The 19,200-nt window shown below is 37.1% G+C and overlaps 1 protein-coding gene across 3 annotated transcripts; it reads right to left on the bottom strand.

Annotated features, from left to right (window-relative positions):
• Window positions 1-2,667: 2,667 nt before the first annotated feature.
• LOC128815373 (transmembrane protein 180-like) lies at window positions 2,668-18,733 on the bottom strand. 3 transcript variants are annotated; one of them, XM_053992068.1, is made up of 7 exons: window positions 18,675-18,733; window positions 16,017-16,195; window positions 14,497-15,231; window positions 11,430-11,584; window positions 9,915-9,998; window positions 8,736-8,879; window positions 2,668-3,782 (listed from the first exon to the last, which is right to left on the bottom strand). In XM_053992068.1, the coding sequence occupies exons 2-7, from the start codon at window positions 16,167-16,169 to the stop codon at window positions 3,650-3,652; spliced, it is 1,404 nt and encodes a 467-aa protein (XP_053848043.1). In that variant the 5' UTR covers window positions 16,170-16,195; window positions 18,675-18,733; the 3' UTR covers window positions 2,668-3,649. The 3 variants fall into 3 exon arrangements, with proteins under 3 accessions (XP_053848043.1, XP_053848045.1, XP_053848044.1); XM_053992070.1 differs by having other exon boundaries at window positions 2,668-3,779; XM_053992069.1 differs by lacking the exon at window positions 18,675-18,733 and having other exon boundaries at window positions 16,017-16,254.
• Between the last annotated feature and the right edge of the window lie 467 nt (window positions 18,734-19,200).

The following is a 19,200-nucleotide window of genomic DNA, read 5'->3' as shown; positions in this document are numbered from 1 at the left end:
TACCAGAAAGAGGGCTTTAAGGCAAACACAGATCTCTAAAATCCTCTCCCCCAAAGGTAAGCCAGGAAGCCCAGCTGTGGGTCCCACCAGACCTTCAGGACAACTCCCCCCAAACTCAGTTGTATGTTCCTTTAGCAAACCAGCTGGAATTCTTTTGCCTGCCTGTACTACTGAGCCTTTCCCCGAGCTGGCTTAATTATGCAAGGAAGTGCATAATTGCACTTGTGGAGATGTGGCTTATCTGAAGTGTTCCTTCCCCTTCCTGCTTGTCTTTCCTGACAGCACCCATTAGGCTGTGGAACTGTATTCAAATGTAAACATTCCTACCAGCCATGTCAACACAGAACATTTGTGAATTACTGAGCAGTCCCAAAATCAGGGAAGCAGGAGATTGGGAAGGTCATTTTGTACAAGACCAGAAGAGAGGTGGGCATGTAAGCTCCACAAAACATCATTTTTCCTCACTTAAAATTAAATATGCTTTGTTGTCATTTATTCAATATTTTCACTCCATCACTGACCATGTATTATATTTCTACTATATTAGATTAACATTCTTTAGTGTCTATTGGGCAACATCCTTTTAAGTCTAGCAGACATTTCTGCTTATTGATTTTCAGTAAATAAAATTCCTTCAGTGTATTAAGTTCCATATTCTTAGAATTTATAGAGAAACTCTAAGAATGTAATTCAAGCATCACATTTCTCCTCCTCTGAGCTTACCACAGCATTTCATATTTTATACTATACACACACTTATAGCCTCTTTATCAGTGATGAGACCATTTTAGACACTTAAATTATCCAGATTAAATTGAGGCATTTTTCCAGCAGTGGGAGTTCAAGCTCAGACACTGTTGGCTAATAAGGAGAGAAAGCAGGGAAACCAGCTGTTGCAAGACACTGAACTTTTGCCTTTGATCATCCTTTACTTGATTCACAGCCAAAACCAATCATGTAGGTTTAGCAGAAGATAACAAAGTTTAGTGGGTGACAGAGAAATGGAGAATAAGCAATGTCAGTCACAGCACAGTGCCAACCTTCTATTCCCATAGGAAGACAAGCACCCAAATTTAAAGCACTCTTCCAGTCCTCTTTGGGATTGACTATTGATGCTCTAAAAGACATTTCTCCTGCCCTTACAGCAAGGGAAATAGGACAGACAAATGGGAGAACAGTGTATAATAAATTTGGAAAATTATTAATATTTTACATATCAAATAATTTGAATTGTATTTCTCCGATTTTTTGTCTAAACCAGTTTATTCTGCAGTTAATATCTCCTATCTTCAGGCTGTCTTGCTTAGAAATCTTTGATTATGTACTTTTCCTGTAGGAATTCTAGAGATGCAGCAGATTGTAGAGCCTATTCAGCAGTGCATTGAGTCATACCATTCCTTACTCCTTTCTTACTTCAGTACATTAATGGTAACTTTATCAGACATTTTCCAAAAAAAAATAATTCTGATGATTTAAATGAATTCTTGATGTGATTTTGACTCTTAAAACCACTTCTTAGATTTCCTGTTGTATAGCATGGTACTCTTCCAGTTGTACACTATTTTCTAATAACCTAATATTAGAAATAACTAACACAGTCACCTAACAAACCCTGTTTATGGTACAATAACATTATTTTATTGCATATGTTAAAATATATATTCTATGAAGATGGGATAAACATGGGAAATTTAGGAAATACAGAAACAATAAAGACAAAAGAGACTATTTAATGTTATTACCGTTTTTAAAGGAACTGTCAGGGAGAAGAATGTTTCATGTAATGAATCAAAGACTGTATTAACCTAAAGATTATATTAACTTAAATTCCTTCAACTTCTGCTCCTGCCTTTCAGGCATGAAATAAACACATACAATGCAGGAAATCTTTTCAAACTCAAAACCTAAACACACAGGCTGTATCTGCTCTGGTATTTGTATTTACCTATCCACAGAGTATTTACACAAGTGATGCTGTATGTGCACATAATGCTGTTAGCATGCACAATGCAAATGGGCAACAGCCTCACTGACTAGACAGATAAAAACCAGGTAAGAAAACTTCAAACTTCACCACAGTTCTGGCTTCTTACATTTTAACATAAATCTTCATATTTCTATCAAAGGATTCATTTGGATTTCTAAATATTTAATGATGATCTCCCTCTTTTTCATTCATCATCTTGAAAGCACTTCACACTTCAAAAAAGGCAAGGAAATCATGTTATTTCTACTCTGCAAATGTAGAAGCCAAGGCACAAATGAATGTTTTTTTCAACTCTGTTATTTCAAATTTCTTCATTAAATTATGCTGGTGTCCACCAAAATGCAAAGCCATTTCTTACACTCATTTCTCTTCCAAGTTACCTGTCACAGTAAGTGTAGAGCCTTGAAAATCAGCTTGCTCAGCCTTTTAAAACTGGGATCACACAATGCTCTTGTACTTTCAAGTGGCACTCCCTAAGAAAGGTGCTACTAAAACTGAGTTTGCCCAGGCAAAACAAAATACAAAAGTGCAGTGATTGTATTATGCTAAAGGTATTTATCACTGCACAATTACACTGTGGATATACTGGAGAAAGAATAATATTGATTAAATGGGAGTACTGTAAACATGCCAATGTGTCTTATCATTACAATGTGTGAAATGAAGAAAGGACTCAATGCTTCTGAATTTTTGTCAAAAACTCTTTATTTTATAAAAATCACAGGATTCATTTAAAATCTTAACTGATAAGAATTAATCAGAAATTATCTAACTTCAACTTGATGATTCAGAAATTAACTTAAATAGTCACACACCAAATGAGTTAGCCAATGTAACACTAGTGAACAGGTAGGTAGAGCTTGGTTTAGTAACTGTGTGTGCCTATATTTGTCCAAGAGCTGAACCCTACATCCACAGACTAATGCTGTCCTTGCCACAATGGCATTCTGTATGAGGCACTAACTATAGGATACCTTCAAAATTATTTTCCCATTTCAAGCCAGAAAACTGCACTGACCTTCCACCAACCAGAGATTCTGAAAGTCAGTGAGGACTTACTGAGCTTTTTCCATATTGAGCAATACTGAACAGCATCTGAATCCTTTTCTTCTTCAGCCTGACACAGACTTTCACAGGGTAGTTAATTACTCTTGGCTCTTCCCGTGGTAGCTGACAGATTTGTCTTGATACTGGCCAGCTAGACATCATCTAAATTTTTCTCTTTATCTCCCTGCCATCCATGAGGGATGTCCACTGGGTTCTTCCAGATTAACTTCAGAGATCTGCCATTTTATCAGTATGGCAAAATTAATCCACCAGTAGGCTTCAGAAAATACAGTTCCCTTGAATTCCAGGTGCTGGGTTGGGATCCCTTTCCCTGATCTGCCACATCCTTTCTTCAAATGAGTTAACAGGAATCATTATATACCAGAAATTACTTTAAATAAAGTAATTAAGGATAAACACCATTAACAGAAAGCAACTGAACTAGGAAAAACTTGTGTAGGCTCAGCATTAAGGCTGAATGTGACTCACAGTCCATAGAGACTGAATGAAACAGCTCAAACTGTGTTTCCTCTTGCAATTTTGCTTTCTCACATGAAAAACTTACTGAACTCTCTTGTGGTTCAGCAGGAGATGCACTGACCACTGGTTCCATATTTACTGTGGAGCTGCCAGGTGGCTGTTCTGGATGGAAAAGGGAGTCCAGGTCAGGATCTGTAGGACTGCAATGCAGAGGGGAACCAGACAGACCAGGTAGAACATGGCATCATGGAGATCTAAAAACGACCTGCTGAAACAAATGAGAATGCAGCTTTCAATAAGAAGATTAACTTCCATGGTCATTAAACAAGTTATTTTAAAATCATTCCCATTATAAACACATAGACATGCTACTGTACAGTCAATTCTAAGTAAAAGAAATAGAAATATCTTGTGTCTTTTCTAATTTTTCATACAGATATGTATTATATATTGCTTTCTCTAGGTGGGAGGAATTCAGACAATTAGCACAGAAAGAGTTAATTTTAATACAACCTAAGAAATCCTGTTCACTACTTTCCTGATTATGTAATATAGAAATCAATTTAAGCAAATTTCTTCCAATTATAGAACAGAGGATCCAAAAAGCTTTAATAAGACTGAAAAATTTGGAAGAGAAAGAAAAGTAGAAAATGGAAGCAAACTTTTGAACATGAAATTAATTTATTTGAGTTGAAATCTGTGCTACTTACTCTCCACATAGTGTGATGTTTTAGATGCTGAATGCTAGATAGAAGTAAATTGCACAAAATTCAGGTGTAGTTTCAAGGGCCATTTGAAATATCAAGCTTTATTTCATTTGGTTTTAAAATAAATGATTACAAGATAATATAAGCCATAGAAAGAATAAATGTGAAATTAACACTAGTTTTCATTTTTTCTAGTGAATGCATGGCATTTCCTCATTTAAATCTTCTCTAATGGAAAATAAATAAAAGCATCAGCAAATATGAATGAAGAAAGAAAATACAGGAATTAAATGAGCTCCCTTTTATGAGCAGTATGGTTTCTGACAGCTCAAAGCATGCATTTTGGCATTCATCTAGTAGGAATCATTATCTACTTGCATTCTGTTAATTATGGGATTCTAATTACTTAAATATCAGGAAAGTCAACTCAAGCTGAGAAACAGCCCCTAAGTGAACTTTCTCTCCATGAGGCAGTTTATGTTCCTTTCTAATTTTTTCCTTAGCATTCAGGGATGAGATAAGACACTCACAGAACAGCTATGGACATGGTCCAAAAAACCTGAAATCTGTGAAAAATACCCCAAACCTTGAGCAGGTTTCTGAATAAAATCTAAGAGCTCCTCTGAATCAGAAAAGGATCAACTCATGTCTCGCTCAGTTTAACAGAAAAAATGTTTACAAGCTCCAACAAAGCCCAGATTCTGTCCTTAGAACAGACACAGGCTCATAAATGAACACAGTTGATCTCAAACCATGTACATGCTAATGCTACATAAGAAAACAAAAGCCCACAGGCTCACAAGTGAATCACTTAATCACTCGGGCAATTGCATTTGTGACTGGGAGTGCTCACTAGCAGGCCACTGGTCCATAGCCAATGTTTATTGGCAGTGACAATAATTTACCATTTGGAGTTGTTTACTGGCCTGTATCCAACTGCATTTCCAGTGCACCTACAGGGGATGGAGCCCACATCATGCACAGCTCTGGCACAGCTGCCCCCAGGGACTGCAGGAGCAGTGCCAGCAGGGAGGCCACAGACACATTATTTAACCACCTAATGATGAGAACAGGACCCAGACACAGTTAACAGGATGTTGGGGCTTGCATTTGGCCTGTTCCCCACACGAAAGAGGATTGCAGTTTTCAGTGCTAACATTATTCCATCTTTACACAAAGAACATCTGCAAAATCACTCACACGGTGCAATCCTGATTTGGTTTCACTAGAACAATGCTGATTTAAGAAAATAATATTACCTATTGTACTGTAAAACCTTAAGTTATTGCAGGAATTATGAAAAAGTATCTGTAATACACAAAACAAGGAATGGGAAAATATTTCATTAAGGGACTGGGATAAATCAAGAGCAGAGTTTGGATTTCAACACAATTACAGCTGAACAAGTAACTTCAGAAATTTCCACATCTACCTTTTTTTTTGCACACACAGGAATAAAACATACGTTTCCCTAAACAGCCCTAAAATCACTCTGAACAGAATGTCAGGTAGTTCAGTAATTCAATATGAAAGCATTAACAGTTTAAAGTGCCTTCAATAAATAATGAAGAATTGCTGCCAAATAACTTTATTCTGAAGAACGAATTTGAAAAGCACTCTCAAGAGAAGCTGGTGGTAGTTGCAGTGGCTCTCCAGAAGAGGGAGGTTTTAAACTAGGCATCTTTTCCATAGCAAAGTAAAAAAAAATCAAGCCAAACTACAAAAACAAAGCAAAACAAAACAAAAACAAAGAAGAACAAAAACAAAGAAGAACAAAAAACATCTCAAGCCATACAGGGCACATACTGCTTTGCTATGATGATGGAAGAAAGGAAAAATCAGGACACTCCATTCTGCAAAGTATTGCTCAAATTTTAAAGATATTAAAAACCACTTTCCATGACGAAGTGCTAAACTTGTGTGCAGTGACCACATTTCCTAGGGATGTGGCACAAAGTGTGAGCAGAGGGGAAGGATCACCTTTGCCCTGCTGCAGGACTTTGTCTAATTCCAGCCCATTTCTCCAGCCTGTCGAGATCCCCCCCGATGGCAGTGTCACCCTCTGTGCAGGTGCCACAGCCCCGGCTTTGTGTCATCCCCAAATTTCCTGAGGTTCCATCCTGCCCCATCATCCTGATCATCAGGAATGCAGCCCAGGCAGGCAATCTCCACTGCCTTCCCCTGCCCACCAGGCAAGTCACTGAACTGTAGAAGTTTATCAAGTTGGTCAAGCATCACTTCCCCTTGGTGGAGCCATGCTGGCTATTACTGATGATTTTATTGTCCTTACTGTGCCTGGAGCTTTCCAGGAATAGCTGCTCCATCATTGTTGCTACAGTTTAACTCTCAGTTCAAGAAAAAGCAATAATTATTAGTAAAATAAATTATTAAAAATAATTCAGAATGCAGCAAATAGTGTGTAGACTGCATATTCTACCTTGTCCCAGTAATCAACATTGCTGGAAACTCTTCAGACATATTTGTTCAGGGCCCAAACATTTTGTTAATGCAGAATAAGGGTCCTCTGTGCTATCTTCACAATTCACTGCCACTACACCTAATAAAGCAAATAATTTCCAAAGCACTTAATAGATATTGCCAGCTTTGGAGAAGGAGGAAGGACAGAGCTGAGATTGTATTGGCATGGGTCATAATACTTCATTTTATATAATTCACATGTGTGAAAAGCTTTTTTTTCACCCAAAACAGTTTGGGCATATTTTAAACAATCTCTTGTATTTAATTTCTGTTTGTCCTCAAACAACTTGGTCCTGGGGCAAGTGTATTTTAACTGTCTGCCTATGGCTGAAATATGAGACCAGCCAATAGGTTTTTAATATATATAAGTAGTTTTAGCTCAGTCAATGGTCTGAGAACAGTGCCAAGGGCAAAGTGACTCCCTGGAAACAACTTTGAGCTTTCTGGTCTTCATGGATTGTGTATCAACCCTGTACTCCATTTGCAAGCAAAGGAAAACCCATCACATACTACATATATAGGAAACACAGGCAAACTGCTTCATATTTAAGAAATTATTTTTGAAAGGATGGACAAGAGAAATACTGTTTCAGGTGCTCTGATTCACTAATCTCAGCTTTGTATGTTTTATGCTGTTTCTGGCTCTGTTGAAATAAATAAAATTTCAGCATGACTCAAGTGAAAACACAGGATTTATAGACTGAGCATTCCAAGTATTTCAACCTCTATATATTAAATTCATTGTTGCTATAGTCCAGGGGCTATTTACCAGGCAAAAAATATTTATGACTACTGTGATTTAAAATCCATCCACAAAGGGATCATTTATCTGATTGAAAGGGATCAGAACTGCAGTTTTTATGTTTCAAATCTGAATTTCTCTGAACCATCAAGATGAATATATTCAGCCCTCTCAGATCCACATCCAGTTCAACCTAGCACTCTTCTGCAAAAATCACTCATCTTATTTGACATTATAATGAGGTTCATGTCCTCTTCACATAATCTCACTGGCTCTCTACAGAATGCATTAAAATAAGCTGTTCTCACACATAGCCTCAAACTTAAGCTGCCTTTGCTTCTGTCTGGATGCATTTCTGAAGACCACCTGTTGTTCTTTTATGTCATGCTTGTCCTCATACATTTTTTTAGAAAATTCCTCAAATATGGAATGTTCTCCTAACCTTAGGTGGCACATAACCAGACCTCTCTCCTTCAGGAGCTATCTCCACAAAAGTTCATATAAAATTGTGTTTATCTGTTCCTTTAGGTTTTTACTAAAAGTTTAGGAGAGCTATGTAGCTCTCAGGATATTCATGTTGTACCTTCAAGTAAATCCTAATCAGGACTGAATTTTCCATTTAGCCCTGACTTCAGTTATTCCTTATGTTGCCACTTCCTCCTGATGGTCATAAATCCAGCCTGTGACCCTTTCAGCGTGGTTATTCCCTGTTAATTTATTTTTATAAAAGCCCACACATGTCCAACTAACCAGCAACCACAGCTTTATGCTGTTTTAAGGTCTCCAGGGACTGCAATGAAATCATTAGCATTAGAATGGTAAGGAGTATTGGAGCCAAAATGATGCACTCCTACTCGAGGGAAAGTCTCTCCCTCCAGTGATTATACTGCTTCCTCTCAAACAGGAAAAAAAAAAAGGATCTGATTAACATTATATATTATATATTTAAGGAAGTAGGTTTATGAGGTAAACAAAATGCAGATGCCAGGACAACGTGTATCTTAAGAAGAGCTATTAGGTGATCTCAAACATTTTCTTCTTTTATTGCAAAAAGACAGGGAATGAAAGGTATCCTTTACTTTTCAAAATTAGATAGATATCCTCATGTACATTGTTTAATAAATGATTTACTCTTTACTTCTACACAGACAAAAACAGCTTTTTAAGTATTTTTAAAATGTTTATGTTTTTGAAATGCAGCTGATGCAAAGGAATTGCTGATCAATTTTATTTTTCGATTACGGAGTATTTAATGTTATTTTCTAAGATTTTAAAGTATGTTTTTTGAACTAACCTTATATCAGGATGACCAGGTACATTATTCAGGTTATAGTATCCATAATGATTTAGTACTGTAACCACAACCATTGGAGCCAAAGATTGGGCAGGCTTGGTAAATAAAGCATTGGTACCAAAAACCATAGAGGAAAGTGGTAACCTAAAATATTTGGGGAAAAAAACAAATGCACAACACACACGTATTAGTGTATTAATTACACTTGTGATTTTAAAAAGCTTGAAATCTTGTTAATGTGCAAATCGTAAATATCATGATCCTTAGATTTATCTAGTTCACACATTACAGCAAACACATCTACTCTCATAATGGAATTTAAATTTATTTGGAAATTAAAGGTTACAAACCTCTATGGGATGTGGGTATGAGTGTATATATATATATATATATATATATATACATAGACACAGCTTGGCCCTAATTCTGAAGTGACTCGTACTTAAATTCAACTTTGTGCACTTTGAGTAATTACTAAAGTTAAATTAGACTGAACAGTGCATGGAGAATTAATTACAACTGAAGATTTTGCATGCATAGGCCAGAAAATTTAGCCAGAGGCAATTTTTTCCTCATGAAAGCAACGGATCTTCCATTTGAGGAGCAAGTTCTTTAACAGGAGTGAATCTGCACTTACGTAACAATTGATTGAACCAACAGGAAGTTATGTGCACTTTGATAAAAATCCAAAAGATCAATGAGTTGCAATATACTATTCTGCAGCAGGTTTTATCACTTTTATTTCAGGGAGATAAAGGAACCAATTGGACTTTGAAATCTGCATTTTACCTAGCACAGGCAAAGCTTTCTTAACACCTTTTCCATCTTGGAAAGGCCTCATTCAGAAAATTCCATATATGATCATAGATGTATCTGGTTACAAAGTAATTCAATTGAAGCTAACAAAAATAAAGCCACAAAAATTGGAAGGACTTGGCTTATAATATAGTATAAGAAAAATGAGAAATTACCTAATAATCTGTTTAAATGACTCTACTGAAGGAACTGCAGGAAACTTTACTCAAGTTCTGATCTTCACTTATGCTAAGTTGCTCTCACAAAAAAGTACTTCTATATCAAGGATCCCAGATAATTTACTGTCTTTACATTGACATAATTTATTACCAAAGAGTAACAAGGCAAACAGCATGTTTAAAAAAATGGTAATGACTGACATACCTCCTCTTGTGCTTTATTAAATCTGCATCAACAATATCTGCCAAAGGCAAATTGAACAAGCTAAATGAAGCTTGCACAATTACCCTGAAGAAAAACAAAATATTGAAGATGTTCATAGTTCTTATAGTCACTTTATAATGAAATTGTAACTGACATTCTAACACAAACACACCAACACAGATATTCTGCAAACACACAAAGCTGAGATGTTCCTTAAAACATGAAAGCATTACCAGATCTGTTCTTAGTTGAGAATTAGAAATCAATATGCAAATCTAGAAGTGGGGGATTTTCTTCTTTTTTTTGCTGGACATTGGTGTAAAAGGTCATGAACACTTTGACAATAAATTTACATTATCAGTAAATGTCATTTAAAATGATCAGAAGAAAAGAAACATCTCAGAAAAAGGAGAAACTGAAAATTTGCTCTTGAAATCTGGAAAAGACATGACCATGTGGAAGATAAACTTCAAGGTGGAAGAATTAGAATAGAAAGAATAGTTTGCATGCATTCCTATATATGTATTTACAGTGAATACAGATGTATATAGGTATGCAACACACACATACAAACACACACATACAAAGCTGATTTTTAACAAATAGCCAAATGAAACAATAAACTCAAATATTACAATTTCTGTGTCTTATTAAATTTTGGCTTTTACTAACAAGGTACTTTGAACAACTAGCACTTTAAACATACAGTCTTTAGGTACCTCAGAATTTTTTCTTGGGAGAAATCAAAACACATCTTCATCATTTAAAACATGCAGATAACGAAATTCAATTTATTGTTCACACAATTCAGTGTTAGAGTAGCCCACAACTGCAATACTGAAAATAAGAAAGAAAACGGGGTGGGGAGGGAAGAAAAAGAGGGCAGGAAAGACAACGATGGAGAAAGACAACAATGAAAGAGAACATGAAGAAATAAAAACAAATTGCTGTAACAGTATTCTGATACAGACAGCTGTTTATCTTGAAATAAGGTTTTCCATGTATCATTATATACTTATGTGAAAATACCACTGCTTGGCAGCAGCAGTGGGAATGGGCTCAGTGCTGGTTACCCAAGAGACACCTGAGTTACCCAGATCTGCCTGCAGTGCAGCACACAAGCGCTCCTGCAACACAGGGTGAGCTCTGAGCTTTCCTAGCAAACAGTCCCTGGGGAGAGAGACTGTTTCCTCTGCTGAGCTCTTCCATGTCTGTGGAAAACATGAGATTCTCCTTCCCTTGCATCTCAGGTTAACGTGACTGGAGGCATGTGCCTGCAAACCATAATTGCTGCTTGCATTTTAGGCTTTTTTATTTCAAGCAGAAAATAAAAGCTGAAACAGAATAAAATGAAAGGCAAAAAAAGCTGTAACTGGAGCTTCAACTTTTCTGGTAAGTGAAAAAGAATGAAAACCATGAAAGCAGAGGCAGAATCTTCATGGTAATAAAAGCAAGTATCTACTCTATTAGAAGTATTTCAGCTGTGTCTATGAGCAGGGGAGTGGATTTACTTACATGTTTGTTGTGACATAAAATGCCAGCAGATAATAGTGTTCTTGCCCTAGAAGACACATGACAGCAGCAGCTACTCCTTCATAGTAAAAGGAAAACAAGATGATTTTGTAATAACCAAACTTCTTCAACGAAGCATGACTGAGAAGAACAAGGCACTGAAAAGATAATATAGACACATAGAGGATGAAAAGATACATACAGTGTCTCAGCATTAGGAGAGCTATAAAACACAAACCTGGCATAACTAATATACTTTTTTAAAGAAAAAAAAACCTCAAACAATGACCCTTTCTAAGAAGTTTAACAATATAAAAAAATAGAAATTGAACAAAGACAACTCCCTACTGGCTCATTCTATGCCACTTCTACTAGGTACAGTCTCCTTTCACTCAAAAACTAGCCACTGAGAACTGCTATATCCTGAGAAAAACAGTTCTCCACAATGCCTAACTTATTTATTACTTATGATCTTTATTTTTGATATCCCTTAAAGTATTAGCTTTTCAGTATGATAACAGTAAATCAAGCATCTTGCCATGTAACTGCTGAAAAGATGTATTTTCAGTAATTGCTTTTTCATTAATATTACTGTTTTCATTGACATTTATAGAAATCAAGCTTGATTTTTAAGTTGTCAAAGCAAGCTCACCAGGACAGCTTTGACTAAGCAAGTTAGAGGCTTTACTAGCAAGCAGAGAAAGGCAGAGGCCAGTGCTTGTGCATGACTGAGTTTTAATTTTGCCAGTCTTGGCACGGAGTAGATTCTGAGAATCTAGTGACTGGCTAACTCATGAAAATTATATTAAGCGCTCATTATAGTATGAACAAAATTTAAGTTCTTCTACATTGTTCCTCACTTTTCAGTTTCAATGGGACATTCTGTAATGAATTATGTTTTGTTATATGGGCCTTTGTCACCATCTACATGTACATGGTCCTCATGTCTGTCACAAATATACAAACTGTATACAGATCCACATTTTCTCATTTTTTCTGTGTTACAGAGATGAACTGTGTAATACTCAGATGAAGAACAGGAAAGAGTTTTCCTTGTACAATTGTTCCCACACTGAAATGCTTTAACATAACAAATAAAACCAGGATGCTACGGTCAGACAAAGATTACCATGGCAAATGCTATTGTACAAAAAGCTCAAGATTTCTACTTGATCAGGGAGGTAAAACTAATCTGGAAAGGAGGTGTAAGAAAAATATCTTGTTATAAGAAATTTAAAGCTTACTCCTCCCCCTGGCTGTTTTCAAGGATTTTGCTGAAAAGTGCCTCCACTAGAAATACTAAGGGATCATGGAATGCCTGCTACTGTAAACACCATGTTCCTGTCTCCCTGTAATTGCAAAATAACCCTGTCTCAGGAAGTACTTATGACTTAGAAAATTCCTCACTACTTGCACGTCTTTAAGACTGTGTGTTTATAAGGAAAATACTAACAATGATGCAAATTCAAAGTTGTTTGTCTATGTTACAGCAATGTTTTCCTTGTGGGCAGGTTGTGTTCCTCACATCCACTACTAGAAGAAACCTAAGTCAGAAGCTGAATTCTAGTTTAGTAGAGGCCACTGAATCAGAGTTCATAAAAAGGAGCTTTATTTTACAAGGATTGGGTGTTTTTCCAGAAAGTGAAGTTCAGGATATTGCCATTAGAGAATTCTCTTATTGTATCTTAAGCTCAAAGGGACAAAACCTGAGAAAACTACGGTCACAGCAAACCCTCTACGGTTCAGTGACCTTCTAGACAAAGAGTCTCTGGGGAGCAGAGAGAGATGCATTTTCTGAAAGATTGTTCTTTTCACACTGTCACATTGATTTTATCAATAAAAGTGATTGCTATATATTAAGTGTAAAATTATTTAAACTTTCCTAACTTCTGTAGCTTCTGATTTATTTCCAAAGTTCATTACCTAACTGCCTGAGGTACAGAGGAAAACCCCAAAACTATTAAACCTGTGGTAAGGACAAAAGTTGAAATTACAGATAGTTAGGAGTTATGGAACAGAAGGTATGTTCAGGATCTGTATGTTTTATATGCAAAAGCCTAAATGGGAACTGAAATTGAGCTGTGAATTCCAGTTGCATTTTCATGTATCTTCCTATACATATTACTTATCAAAACCCATTACAATTCAATGACTATAACAGCCAGATTTTAAAAAATTCTGAACACCATCAGCACCTATGATGAATGTCAGAATACTCATATTTTGAGTATCCTAACTTTCAACATCCAACAAGCAAACACAGAGAAAGTTTTTAAAGATCTAGAGAAAGAAGTTAGAAGGCAATGAACAAAAGAATTTTTTATTTACTGCAGACAAGTGTGGTCTGTGGGATATACTTTTGCTGCTCTACTTGTTCTCACACATTACTCTTCTGGGTTCTCTTTCTCTTTTCATTTCATTATTCCTCCCCTCGTCCCTGATTGGGCTCTTAAAAGTATGTCTCTCTTCCCCATAAATACTACTGACCAAGAGACCAATCAACAAAATAAATGGGAATGTATTATTCACCAAAAGCAGCAATTTAGAGTTTTGTTTGGTTTCCATGACTGAGATACCACATATTTTAACAATGCTTTTAATAATTAATAATTTTTTCTGGTATTTTGTGCATTTTATTTCAGAAGCTTCCTGAAGAAGAGCTTACTCTTTCATTTGTAATACACAGCATTGGAAAACAGAACAAATAAAAAAAAGAATTCAGAACTCTGTAGATTTTGCTTTAGAAACATATGATCTTGGCCATGTTTTTCATTCCTTTATGCTTAGGTATTATAAACACTGGAGGATACAAAACATTCATTCCTTGCCTACTCAAGTCTCACATTGTTTTAAACACATGTTCTACCAGCCTGTCTGCTCTCTCTACCTCTTACACTTGATCAGCCTGCACAGAGGTACTTTCTTCTTCGAGAGCACTGGGGAGTGAGAATTGGTACTCATTTTGGCAAAAGCCTTATGCCAAATACAGCATTTTTTCAAGCGTTAAATGGATACTGTAACTACTAAAACACCAGGTTTTTGTATTTAGAAATAACGAATGACTGCCTACCTGAGGACAAATAAAACCTGCTCCATACATGATACTTCTTACTGATGAAGAAAGGACATCCTTAGGAATAAGATTATCCGCAAAGATCATCATAAAATTGTTGTAGAAGGCTAGGTGGAAGACTTGGAAGAAGTTCATTGTTACAAAACATAGAAAGTTCTTCTCTGTCAGGATTTGTTTCGTCAATGAAACCACTGAGGCCAAGGAGAAAGCTCCATCACTGTTTTCCAGATTAGCATCCTCTCTATGAATTTCCCTCTGCTCATATTGACTTGTGCTGTATTTACCTGTGCAACACATACAAGCTGTCGCAAGCGCTGCGATCAGAACAGTGAAAGCCTGAAAATAAGCGAAGTTTTCCATATTATCCGATACGAGCCCACAAAAGAGAACGCTCGTGGAGCCGATCAGCGTTGCCACTTGGTTGTACTTGATGAGCTGGAGCCTGCTCTCGTGCCTGGTGGAGCTCTCGGCGAAGAGCGCGCACTGCGCCAGCAGCACGAAGGTCAGCAGGCCGTCGAAGGCGCAGAGCGCGACGACGAGGTGGAGGCCGCTCACCCAGTCGCCCTCCTCGTAGTGCCTCCAGGGGAACCACGGCAGCAGGAAGGCCAGGCCGTACAAAGGGGCTCCATATAAAATGGAGAACTGGCGCCTCGCGCAGCACTTCAGCCTGGAGTTGTCTTGAATGTACCCAAAAAGGGGATCGTTGATGGCATTCCAGATCATAAACACAACCTGCCACGGACAAGGGAATTTGTCACTGCTGTCATTCGTCTACAGAGGTTACTCAAACACAGCATATTTATTTAAAATAAATCTCTATTCAGGCAATAAATAAATACATAGAAAAGCTACTCTGAGTAGAACAAGTCTTACTGCAGCTACTTATGTCTTAGTAACAGCTACTTAGAGTCAAAACAGACTCTGAAACAAATTCTTATTGGTATTCATAGGTTTATAGAAATTTTGAAAAAATGAGTAAGTAGGTAGGTGACCAACTACATGTGAAATAAACTGTCTCTAAGACTCCAGTCTTTCAAAACCTTATATATCTGGGCTTTCATCCTGCAAAGCTCAGATATTATTCTCACAGTAAGTTAATTCAAAACATGCGCTGGCCCATTACTTTCAGGAGACCATTTACAACGTGAGTTACTCACATGGATAATAACTTCCAGGATAAATGCAGTATTTAAGTACTTAAACAGTTCATAGGAAAGCACTAATGTCAAACTTATCTATGGAGCTGAGGTGCAAAATCAGTTTAGAAAATTACTTCAAGCTATGAAATGTAAAAATCTTTTCAGCAATTAACTCTGGAGATTTTTACTCTATGGACTGTAAATGATGTGCTTTATGTATAAGTTCCGTTGCTTATGGATTAACTAAAGTCAAAGATAATTTACTGTTAATTAATTGCAATGATTCCAAAATTAATCTGTCATTAAAAGAATCACTTTGTTGTAATAACACTGACACACAGCACAACATGGTAATCAAAATATTCCACTGTACAGTACCTGTGCTACATGAAATGCTGTTTCTGAAATTTTGTATCGGTTTAGGAAAAGCTTAACGTAGTAGAAATTAAAAATGCTGTTCATCATTCCAGCACCTAAGGTAGTCATAGAATATGCCAGTGCATTAGCATGAATTCCCCACAGAATCTTCATCTTCCAAGAGTACAGCTCTCTTCTTCCTCAAGTTACAAAAGAGAATTACAACAATTAGTAGAATAATTTTCCAAATTAAAATAACATGGGGGATTTGCTTGTTTCAGAGGTGCAGAAATGTACTATTGGAGGAAAATGTTCCCATTCTTCCTTTTTTTTACAATCAGAAACACATTTTACTGAGTTACAAGACACTGAGCCCTAAATAAGTTATTAGGTGACATTTCTAAGTATAATCAGTACATAAAAGTCAATGGAACAAGTAGACAAAAATTTGAAAGAAACCCTTCCTAACTGATGTATAGACTCCACTTAAAAACCTGCTATTGCAAACACTCATCTTGGTGTAGAGTTCAAAGTAATTGCTTACATTTGAGATCTTTCTTGCTAGCTATATATTCTTAAAATTATGGACTGTGTTGGAATGAAGTGACTCAACTCCTTATGTATTCCAATGCTATGAATGTCAAGTGCAGCATGCACGTAGGTGAATATTTCTTTCAAAACAAATACCAAGTTTTGCCCTTCCATTTTAAAACACTAATTGTTAAGAAGCCATGGAAGCAATATTTTCACCTAATAAACCATAAAACAATTAAAACAAAACACCTTTAAATTAACATTTTCAGGGTATGGAAGAGTGCATGTAAATAAAATGTAGCAAGTAGCATACACACCATTTTATGTATGCCCAAATAGCAGAGATTCAGCCCAAGAGTACAGATTTCTTTAATCTACCATTCAGATATTCAGCCAACAAATTTTTAAAATGCTGATCTTTTCCATCAATTAGCATTTTTGGTGTAAACTGTGCCATGAAAGGAGCCAGCTCCAGGGAACCTCTACCTTTTAAAACTGTTTAATAGCTACCTAAAAGTAGCCCTTGACCATACTTGATTCTATAAGCCCAATACATAATTACTCCCAGGTATCTGTTTTTTAACTGAGGCTTTATTCATTTTTGCATCTGTTGAAGGAAGTTGTCTGCTATTAATTTTGATACCTCAAGTTCAAATTCCAGCCTTACTATGCAGAGCTTTACAACCTGCTTTATGTCAATAGTTCACACTTTGCTCCTCTGCATATCAACAATTTTACCGTAAATGCAATTTTCACATATCCATCAAAACACCCACTTTGAATATCTGCTTGATCAGCAGCTCTACAAGCAGCTCCCTGAACTCCTCATAAAAATAACCATGGAAGAAACAGGAAATGAAAGCCAAGGCTCTTTCCAGCCTTCCTGTGGTTTACAAGGCAGCTGAAGAGAGGCTGCTGTGCAGGAAGGGAGGAACTTCCGAATCACCGGGCAAGGACCACACCAAAGCCACAAATCAGGTAGGGAAGATGGAACAGGCAGTTTTTCCATCCCCCCCACCATGGGAAATGAGCTCTTGAAGAGCAAATAAAGTGTGGATGCACTTTTGCATATATAAGATGCTGTGATATGAAACATGATGCAAGGAGTAGGTAACTTCATTTTATAGCTAAGAAAACAGTCAAGCTGACAAAAAACTGGAACCCTAGGATTTATTTTATTAAAGCAAATTTGTTTCTAAGAATATGACTGATTTTTTTTAAATATTTGAGAATGACCATGATGTATATCTTCAAACTTATTTTTCTACACCTGTAAAGACAATACATTTTCAGGTGACAAAATTTTGCATTTTTGTAGCAAGTTTGGTTTCACTGTCTTTTACTGAGAAACCTAAAATGCAAGAAAAGGTTATTGAAAAGATGTACAATTGAAATGTTTACTTTTAAAAATAAGTTTGATATTAATATGAAAGTAATTACAATGAGTATGTTATTGGCAAATGTCACATTTACTTTTTCAAGCCTTCACAAATATATTTAATGAAATTATTTATATAGTGAATATTAGGGCTTTTGGAAAGGTAGTAATTTCACATCTAATTCTACATGGAGCACCTTGCACAGGTCTTCAAAATGGAGAACTGGGAAACTTTACTTTCCTTCAAATTCCACAAGCACCAAGAATAAAATTGCTTCACACTAACATTACCAGCAGTGATTTCTAAATTGTTTGACTCGATGCCTTCTGACCAAATAAAAAATGGTCCCCTCCATTTCAGAAAAATTGAAAGATACTTGATATTTCTTCAACAAAAAATTTCTTACTATGCACAAACCCTAGTACCATGACTAATTGTAATATGCAGGATCTGACACAACTCTACCCTAATTGGTACATCTGGTCATGCACCTTGTTTATGAAATAGGTTCAATTAGAAGTTGAGGTACCACACTTCCTTTCCCAGATGTTCCCTTTAATAGCACTACAATGAAATCATGCATGAGCATCCCCTCCCTCTTCATAATAGTCAGCCTTTATATTCAGCAGGTTAAAGCACTGGTGAACATTTTGTGACTCACAGAAGGCAAATCGGTTTCAGAAATTTCTAGTGGTTACAACCGTGTTAATACTCAGAGGCCGAAAGAACAGGCTGTTCAGGCCAGTGAGATGCAGTGTGACATTACCTGCGTTTCTCCCACAGCAGGATGACAACTGCTAAAATAAATTAGAGCAAGAGTCTAAAGAAGAAAAGTGGATTCCGAGAGATAATAGCAAACGTTGCCTGAGGCGCACTAGCAGCCATCCTGCTCTGCCGCTCTGGGTCCCAAACCGCTGTGCAATGCTCACAGCCCTGACAGACTGGTCGGACACACGGGTTTCCCTCATCCTTCTGACGTGACTGGCACCACATTAAGACGGAAACCAAAATAAACGCGCTGCGTTCCCGAGGGGTAGCACTGAGGGGAGACGCTCAGGAGGTGCCCACAGAGGCAGCCGGGCGGCAGCGGCCGGTGCCCGCTCCGCCGAGCCCGCGCTGCGGGGCTGCGCTCCTGCCAGGCGCGGGGCGCTCGCAGGACTCCACCTTTGGAAGGGCTGGTCTGTTAAAAATAGGGAAGTTACGCTCGTCATTCTCAGCAGGTCCCGGGAGAGGAAACACGGCTCCCTCCGCTTTGTGCGGTAAAGAGGCGAGAACGAGCGGCGGCCGCTCAA

Source organism: Vidua macroura, chromosome 16, assembly GCF_024509145.1.
Source record: "Vidua macroura isolate BioBank_ID:100142 chromosome 16, ASM2450914v1, whole genome shotgun sequence".
In the NCBI taxonomy this organism is placed as follows: Eukaryota; Metazoa; Chordata; class Aves; order Passeriformes; family Viduidae; genus Vidua; species Vidua macroura.
Note: the sequence above shows the minus strand (reverse complement) of the source record. Positions and strands in the feature narration are given on the sequence as shown.